This window comes from Solanum stenotomum, chromosome 6 (assembly GCF_019186545.1).
Source record: "Solanum stenotomum isolate F172 chromosome 6, ASM1918654v1, whole genome shotgun sequence".
Taxonomy (NCBI): domain Eukaryota; kingdom Viridiplantae; phylum Streptophyta; class Magnoliopsida; order Solanales; family Solanaceae; genus Solanum; species Solanum stenotomum.
In genome coordinates, this window is record NC_064287.1 from 42,780,500 (window position 1) to 42,790,394 (window position 9,895).

Consider the following 9,895-nt stretch of genomic DNA (forward strand, 5'->3'; position numbering starts at 1 on the left):
AGAGGCGACACTGGCTAGTGGAGAGGAGAACGAGGTGGGTGAGGGTGCGGTCATGGCGGTGAAGAGGTTTTTCGGCCAGGTTTGGTGATGCGGTGGCTTAGGTTGTTGTTTTTGTGGAGGTTGGAGGAGGAAAGAAAAACAGTGATGGTTGCGGCGGAGATGAAGATGGGTGAGGGAAAAAGTATTTGTGATTTCGCCGACAAAAATGGCGACGACGGCGGCAATGGCTTTCTCCGGTCGATTTTGGTCGTGAAACAGTGAAAATAGGGAGAGTTGGATGTATGGAATTTCACTTTAAAAAATGCCAAAAATAAATTAAAATGTTATTACTTTACATTTTATTAAATAATTTTGGTTAATAATTATTAAAAATAGTTATGAAATAATTATGATATGTCATTAATATATCTGACGTGAATATGACATGTCAATTATATAAAGGAGAGTGAGCTACACACATGGTTGGAGGGGCTTAAAAGTCTCATTTTAATTGAGTTTAAGGGTCCAGATGACAAAGGGGTAAATAGAAAGGTTCATAATACAAACAGATACAAGTACAAGGGTTCACCAGACCATTTCGCCTTTTTTTTTGTGATGAAATATTTCTTATTTTCACATACTCCTTTTGTGTTACATGATATAATTCAAAACTCAGAGTGATGGAGAAGAGAAAGACTAATTCAAAATATGTATACCTAATATATAAATTATAATATTGAATAAATTTGGCCAACTACATGAGTGAACAGGTAATTGTCTTTTCAGCTCTTATTAAGACTTCTCATTTCTCTGGTCTTCTCATCCTCCAAATAGCTTCTGTATGGTTTACATATATTTATGTACATGATTCCTCAATTATATATACTTGCAATTGTTCCAAATTCCTCAATTAGCATTCTTTTCTTTATTTGTGTTTTCAACTTCCGATCATGAGATGTACTTATGAGTTTTTGGTTTTGCTCAACTAAACATGAGCAGTCAAATACTATGGTTGACTCCTTTATCTATTAATGGGAAGCAAGTATTCCAAGGCAACAACTTCCATAAATGATGATACTACTTATGGCGTTCCTATTGAAAGTTTTCTAATTCCTTTTGTAGATTTGGAGGAAGCAACTAACAACTTCGATGTGAAGTTTCTCATTGGAGAGTGTGGCTTTGGGAAAGTTTGCAGGGGTGTGTTGTGTGATGGCACAAAGGTCGCCTTGAAAACCTATAATCCTATGTCCGAACAAGGTATTGTAGAGTTCCAAACAGAAATTGGGATGCTCTTTCGGCTCCGCCATCCCTATCTCGTTTCATTGGTCGGATACTGTAAAGAAAGAGATGAGATGATTCTAGTTTATGAGTATATGGAGAATGGGAATCTCAAGAGCCATTTGTATGGGACAGATCTTCCCACTATGAGTTGGGAGCAGAGGCTGGAGATATGCATCGGGATAGCAAGAGGTCTGCAATACCTTCATACCAACGCAGTTATACATTGTGATGTCAAATCTACAAACATATTGCTTGATGAGAATTTTGTGCCAAAAATTACTGATTTAGGACTATCCAAGACAGGGCCTGACCTTGATCAAGACCAGATTAGCATACTCATGAAAGGAACTATGGGCTACCTTGACCCTGAATATTTTAATAGGGGACAACTGACAGAAAAATCTGATGTTTATTCTTTCGGTGTTGTTTTATTCGAAGTTCTTTGTGCTAGGCCTGCCATAGTTCAAACTCCTCCGAGTGGGATGATTAGTTTAGCTGAATGGGTAGTGGAGTCGCAGAAGAAGGGGCAGTTGGAACAAATCATAGATCCCAATCTTGTGGCCAAAATAAGACCAGAGTCCCTCAGGATGTTTGGAGAAACGGCGGTGAAATGCTTAGCTTTGTCTGGTGAAGATAGGCCATCAATGGGTGATGTGTTGTGGAAACTGGAGTATGCACTTTGTCTCCAAGAGTCTGTTATTCAACATGATCCTGACTGCAAGTCAATGATTTCAGTCATTTGATTCTCGGATCTGGATGATCTCATCACGTTCGGATGATCTATGTGCTGCTGAATAGAGGTTACAAGCAATTGGTTTAGTCCAATGGTTGATAACTAAGTGAAAATGGTACATACCATCCTTAGGTGTTTGTAGATTCCAATTTTGTTCATGAATCATATAAAGATATTACTTTTGTATTTGTAAGACGTTTCTGAGTTATATATAGAAAGTTAACATTGACAACTTGAATTGCTCTACCTGTGGATCCTTCTTTCATTTTATTAGGTGTGTCACATGTTGTAAACGGTTTCTATTAAGTTCTTCATACATAAAAAATCATTCCATTAATGTCATGTTGGCAAAAATGCTTTTCAAAACATGGAACAATTTTGAGCCTCTGGCAAGTTTGTAAAGAGGCAAAATGATGTTTGCATACCTCTTCTGAGATTGCTCAGAGAACCCTCAATTTTTTCTGGATGTTTGATGTGTTTGAGATACAGGGTGATACTACAGAATTAGTGGCTGTGAAATAAAGTAAAATGTAACATTAAAGCTTGTTATTTGGTCAGGTCTGGTAATATGGTTGATTTATTTTGACACTTCTCTTTCTTGCAGTGTTAATGATGTAATTAGGGGTGTGTATATGTGCAGTTTGGTTTTATGTATTATCGATTCAGTTTATAGGTTTTCAATTTTTAAATATGCTAAACTAATAATCAAATCAATAAGATATTTTCTTTAACGATACAGTTTTCAGATTAACCAATAAAAAAGGCTTATAAAACAAATAAATGAATTATTCTCCAATAATTTGACGTGATACGACAATAATGTAACTATATGGAACACTCATAAAGTAGAAATGGTAATAACTAATGAAAAGAAGTAAAGAACTATACAAGTGCAACACAAAGAAAAATTAATAGGATTCTTACTTTAGGTTTTAATGATTTGTATAATGTAAAGTTGTGAACTCAAAGTCACTACAAAGTGTGAATTGAAGGCAAAAGGAAAAAAGACAGTAACCAACTGAGGTTGATATTTAATCTTTATATAGGTGTAAATAGTAAATTACTACGGTCTTAATGGTTTATCGGTTTACCCAATATTAAAAAACCAAAATCGAATCGATAATCCCATATTTTTTTTATATAACCTTTTAAAAAAAACAAATAACAATAAACTAATAGTATTTTTTTTTTCGATTCGATTTTTACACATTCCTAACCCTACATGTAACAGCCATATCCCATTCTCATGAAATGTTTCTAATAACAAGTGACAGGTCTGGGACAGTAGAGCTGCATCCTATTTAGTCAATCTATTGGTGTTTAGGTGATCGCATTTTGATATTGTCGTTGCTGCAATTTTTTGCATAGATGTTCTGCACGGCTTTGCTATTAGTTTTCATATTTCTCCCCCACAATCATTTTTTCGTTTTATTACTGCTTTGAGAGTCAAGAGTCTTTCGAAAACATTCTCTCTACCTCGAAGAGATAATGGTAAGGTCTGCATATATTCTATTCTCTCCAGAACCACTTGTGGGATTTCAGTGAGTATGTTATTGTTGTTGTTGACCTTTTAGTAATATGAGAAATTGTAAGGAAGATAAGGAGACCATAGTTAGAAAAGAAAGAAGAGGAAGACGAGACAGAATGAAAAAAATGTGATTAATACATAAATATGCCCTTTAATTTGGTTTTAACTTACATAATGTCCTTCAATTTTGGTGTGCACAAGTACTTAGACCTCATTTGTTTACATTAAGATTAAGATGTCTAAATTTGAATATACATCTTAATAAAGATGTGTATTAAAATTAAGATATCATAATCTAAATACACATCTGAATATTAAGATGTTTTTTTAGGTTTAAACACAGAATGATTAAGATTGTTTGTTTTCAATATATATCTTAATGTGCATAATTTATCTTTTTAAAAGATTAGGAAATAAATACTGTTTCAATAAAAATTATAATCCAAAACCAAGATAACTTCTCTAAAAAATTGTTTCAAGAATAATATTATAACCCCCACCCCGGAAAAATGATTTGTTTGTCTTCTCAAACAATTTTTTCACATAAACCATGATAACTTCTTCCAAAAGAAGTTTTGACAGTAAATGAACGCTTTTGTGAAAGTTCCAAAAATAAGCAGACGTGGAATTTTTTTTCTTTCTTTTGTTTTGGCGATTTTATTCAATATTTGTGACAATGAGAGTTCTTCATAAATATCAATTCACCCAAAAAAAATTGTGTATATTAAAAATACTAGATAAATACTTAGTAAAAGATTACGAAAACTTACTTATTCAAAAGATAAAAAATCGTATTTGGTTGAAAAAGAAGAACAAGAAACTTGAAACTTTGCCAAGAACATAAGCGGGAAAAAAGAGAATTTGTTTTCCGCTTATTATTTTAATAGTCTAAATGGTATTATAATTAAGACTCTATTATAGATCTAATGCATTCAGACTCATTAAGACAAGACCCATTAAGAGGCCTTACCAAAAAATAAAATAAATGTACTTAATGGACTGAATCTAAATGATTAAGATTCTGGCCTTAAAAACAAATGCACTTAATATGTTAAATCCGAAATATTAAGATTCGGACCTCCATTAATGGCAAACAAATGAGGCCTTAAATTAGTATAAAGTTGAATAAATAGATACACACATCTTACATCTCTCGAGCAATTTGCATCATAGTTGGTGTCCTACATGTATTATGTCTCGTAGAACTCATATGTCTACTTGTTCAACTTTAGTTTAAGTGTCTACTAGTGTACACCCAAAATTGAAGGACATAAATATAAAATAAGGTCAAATTAAAGGGCACATTTGTGTATTATGTCCCAAAAAAGTGTACTTCAACTAATGAAAAGAGTAAAAATTTGGGTCATCTATGATAAATTTACAAGAAAGTTAGTGAAAAATAAATTTGATCATCAAAATAATAAATTCAAATTAGCTGAAGAAAAAAAGGAGCAAAAAAAAAAACAAGTGAGAAGGATCAAATATCATTCTACATGAAATTTTTGTAATTTTTTAAAAATAAATAAATTTAAGATGTCTTAAATATGTCATATGGAAATCTAAAATTAAAGTGTTATCAAAAAAGGAAACAAAACACTTTTTTAAACGGACTAAAAAGGAAAATAGATTATTATTTTTTAAACGGAGAAGTACATAATACTATATAAATTGTGAATAATTTGTATCAATACACATTATTTGAGAAAATGTCAAAAATAGTCTCTTAACTATAGGAGTAGGTCTAAAATGTTCTCTTAACTATACATTTATTACCGGATTCAGTCATTTAACTATTCAAAAACTTATCAAGTTTGGTATCTTAATCATATACTTGCCGGTTTTAGTCCCTTAACTATACATTTATCGATTTTAGTCCTTTAAATATTTAAAAAAATTATCAAATTTGTTCTTTGTCCATTTTTTTTATATATAAATAGCTTAGGCTTATATTAACGAAACTCTTCATGAAATTAAATCTTTAACCCATTTTTTAAAATTGTTTCTCTATCCCTGTTACTTTTTCTACTAATTACTCTTATGAAAAGAACAATAACCGCAATGATTCAAAATAAAATTAATGAGAAAAGAAGATATAAGTCCTAATTTTATTCAATGGAGGATAAAATGAAGCATATAACTGTTGCTAATGACTTGAATATGCTATTTTCCCTTCTTTGGCGGTTAATGGTTCGTGTAAATTTCTTTATTTTATTTTTTATACAACAGAAAAATAAGAGATTTGATCTTATTACTCAAATTTCTCCACGTAAAATAAAATGAATAGAATAATAAAATCGATCTATTTTGAAAAACTAAAAAAAGTTGCAAATCTTTCATTTTATAAATTTTAACTTTTGAAAAATTAAACAAATACCCTTCAATAAAGTCGTTGGTGTACAAATTTTGAATTTAATGAGTAATACTTTTTTTCTTTTTACAATAAAATTTAGTGTATTCAAGTCATTAGTAGCAATAACATGCCAAATTTTATCCTCTGTTGAGTAAAATTATACTTATATTTTCTTTCCTCGTGAATTTTATTTTGAATCGTTGAGGTTAAGGTTCTTTGCATAAGGGTAATTTGAAGAAAAAGTAGTGGGCAAAAAGAAACAACTTAAAAAATGGCTAAAGAATTTAATTTTGGTCAAGGTGGAATGTTTTGTCCCATGTGGAGTATGATGTGATAATTTTTCAAAATAAAAGAGAAAGTGTATTACATATACCATGATGAGAGGATAATAAAAGAAAGAGGTGTGTTTTCAAACTAATAAATGATAATTTAGTATAAAATTCACACTCTCAAATAATTTAGATATGAAACTTAAAAAAAAAAATCCACAATAACTATCCAAAGCGCCGCTTGAACTAGTGGCATATATAGCCACAACCATCCCAGGGTGTCCAATTCGTCGAAAAATTATGTTGTATATATATATGTCAAATTCTATATTTAAAGAATATATATTTAAAGTTGGACACCCTTGACAAAAATTATGCCTTTGACGCAGTGATAATGAGTGTCAATTTGAATGAAGGAGCTATGTCACAATATTTTATTACAATATTTTTTAATCGCTTGAACAGTAAAGATTTTTCTTAATAATAGCCACTGGCTTGAACAGTCAAGACTTTTCCAAATCTCCATTTTTGTGGTAAAATCAGCTTCCTTGAGCTTCTGTTCTGTTATCATATATTTGTGATATTCATCTACATGTTTTCTCAATAATATATACTTGCAATTGTTCTAGGTTTCATTTTTTTCAACTTTGCCATAGCGAAGCTGTACTTGTGAGTTTCCGATTTTGCTCAACTAAACAGGAACATACTAGATTTCTTTATCTATTAATGGGAAGCAAGTATTCCAAGGCAACAACTTACATAACAGATGCTTCAAACTCGACTTATCGCCTTCCTTTTAAAAGTAGTCGAGTTCTTATTGCAGCTTTGGAGGAAGCAACTAGCAACTTTGATGTGAAGTTTCTCATTGGAAGGGGTGGCTTTGGGAGTGTTTACAGGGCTGTTTTGTGTGATGGCACAAATGTGGCCTTGAAAAGGCATTATCCTACGTCTCGTAAAGAGTTCCAAACAGAAATTGAGATGCTCTCTCAGCTCCACCATCCCTATCTCGTTTCATTGATTGGACACTGTAGTGAAAATAATGAGATGATTCTAATTTATGAGTACATGGAGAATGGGAACCTCACTAGACATTTGTATGGCTCAAATCTACCCACTATGAGCTGGGAGCAGAGGCTGGAGATATGCATCGCGGCAGCCAGAGGCCTGCATTACCTTCATAACAGTGTAGTTATACATCATGATGTCAAATCTTCAAACATATTGCTTGATGAGAATTTTGTGGCAAAAATTACTGATTTTGGAATATCCAAGACAATTCCTGAGCTTGATCAAACCCATCTTAGCACAATGGTGAAAGGAAGTATAGGCCACAGTGCCCCTAAATATACTATCTGGGGAGAGCTTACAGAAAAATCTGATGTTTATTCTTTTGGTGTTGTTTTAATCGAAGTTCTTTGTGCTAGGCCTGCCCAGTACAATCTCTTCCGATGGAGATGTTTAGCTTAGCTAATTGGGCAATGGAAAGTCAGAAGAATGGACAATTGGAACGAATCATAGATCCCAATCTTGTTGGCAAAATAAGACCAGATTCCCTCAGTAAGTTTGGAGAAACAGCGGTGAAATGCTTAGCTGAAACTGGTGTAGATAGGCCAAGAGGTTGTAATTCAAGATGATCCTGACTGCAAGCAAAGGCGGAACCAAGACTTCCGTTAAAGGGTATCAAAATATAAAGAAGTAAATACACAAGAATGTTAGGACCGAAATAAGCATGTGTAATGCGGAAGCTAGCAAGGCAAACCTCGAAAGACCATGAGTAAGAAGACAAACGAGAAACACACCAAAGACACAAAGATTTAACGTGGTTCGGTCAATCGACCTACGTCCGCAAAGGATGAGCAATCCACTACATAAATATGGGAGTACAAAAAATAGAGAGAAATAACCTCAACCAATTCACTGGGAATACATGGGAGGTTCACACAAATGATAACGTATCAAGCTTGTGTCCCACAAATTCTCCCCCTAACCAAAACTTTCAAAACCCTTAAGACTACATTGTGAATACTAATTATGTTAGAAGGAAAGAGCCTCTATTTATAAAGCCCTAAACCTTTTCCTACAAGAAAAGGACTAGCCAAATATGGAGATATTCTGTTTTCCTTTTTCTAAAAGGAAAACCTATTTATGGTAAGAAACTCAGGGCAATTAATACCCAACAAAGAAAGCCTGTAATGTGCATGTCGTTTTAGTTGTTTATATATTTATTAAAGCAAACTTAACCTATATATACAATCTAATTTTCCAACGAAAGGGCTCCTCGGGCAAGGGTAGTTCCGCCCCTGACTATAAGTCAATGTCCGGCAGTTACACATGTTGTATATGGTTTCTATTAAATTCTTCATACATAGAAATTCATTCCATTAATGCCATGCTAGCGAAAACGCTATCGAAAACATGGAACAATTTTGAGCCTCTGGGAAGTTTTTATATGATATGGTAATACATTTTCTTATTGTAAACGGGTAAAATGAAGTTTGCATTACCTCATCTGAGATTGCTCAGAGACTATTCAGATTTTGCAGTTAATAACTGATCTTCAAGAAATGGGAATTGGAAACATATAAATTAATGAAATTTGTGTGAATTTATGGGAAAAAAAGTTAAAGAGGAGGTAAAATGAGTTGTAACTGATCTGAAATTACAACATACTTCTTCCATTCCTATCTACATGTCGGCTATGTCGTCTTTGGTAAAAATAGATATTTTTAATATTTGTCATTTCACAAAATCAATGCATAAATGATATTATTCTTTCTATTTTACCCTTGAAAGTATGAATTTGACTAGCATATGAAAATTAAGTAAATTATTCATGTTCATTGGTCAAATTAATTAATCAAAATAAATTAATTCATGTTCATTTATTGAAAATTTGACTTCAAGAAAAAATTAAAATAATAAATTTATATATATAGTTTCTAAAGGGACGTGAAACGTAAAATGGTGACAACTAAATAGGAACGGATGGAGTATAATTAATGATTCAATTAAAAAAAAGTAGTCAAAACACATTTTGATTTTGCATTATGAAAATGAGTAATTAATATCCCCTTTATTCCATATTAACTGAATTTGTGAGTCAATGTATACTTATTAAAAAAAAACATTCAATTACATAATTTAAACCATACTTTCCACTATTATTCTTTGTGAAATCATAAATGCAACTTTGCAAACAGTGCAATTTATCTTCAAGAAAATTTCAAATTTCATTAAAGAAAAGGGCAAATATGGAAAAAATTTCAAACATCCATCTTGAATTTCGAACAATTCAATTATTTTGAAGGATAAAAAAGGTCCCAAAAGTTAAGTTAATATGGAATAGTGAGAGCACGCAGCAAGCAATCATTCTCTTGCACACAAAGTCTTTTCTTTATTGCATTGCTAAATGCACAATCAGAACTGCAATTGACAATTGATATGTAAAAATTAGGAGAAAAAAATTAAAACGCCAAAAAATAAATATGATTTTAGGCGAGATATGTCACATCATTTTGTCTGTATTTAGCTTTATTATTGTATATAGATTTCACTCAATGATGCAGCAGAAATCCAAAAATCTATATGAACTTAAAAAATTACTATTCTAGTGTCCTGTAATGCATCATCACAACATAAAATATTAAGTATTAGTTATAGAGAAAAAGACAGTTTCATATAATAAAGGAGAAATAGTTTCATATAATCAACAAGTATATGTCCTAATCAGGACTGAAAAAAGTTTTGAGATAACT

At 31.9% G+C, this 9,895-nt stretch overlaps 2 protein-coding genes across 2 annotated transcripts; both read left to right on the top strand.

Moving 5' to 3' along the window:
• The first annotated feature begins 758 nt into the window (after window positions 1–758).
• LOC125867783 (receptor-like protein kinase HERK 1) lies at window positions 759–2,059 on the top strand. Its single transcript, XM_049548365.1, has one exon. It carries the CDS (start codon window positions 1,011–1,013, stop codon window positions 2,001–2,003), a length of 993 nt encoding a protein of 330 aa, XP_049404322.1. The 5' UTR covers window positions 759–1,010; the 3' UTR covers window positions 2,004–2,059.
• A 4,807-nt stretch (window positions 2,060–6,866) lies between these two features.
• On the top strand, window positions 6,867–7,747 carry LOC125867788 (receptor-like protein kinase HERK 1). The gene has a single exon (XM_049548367.1). It carries the CDS (start codon window positions 6,867–6,869, stop codon window positions 7,605–7,607), a length of 741 nt encoding a protein of 246 aa, XP_049404324.1. The 3' UTR covers window positions 7,608–7,747.
• Window positions 7,748–9,895: the final 2,148 nt, after the last annotated feature.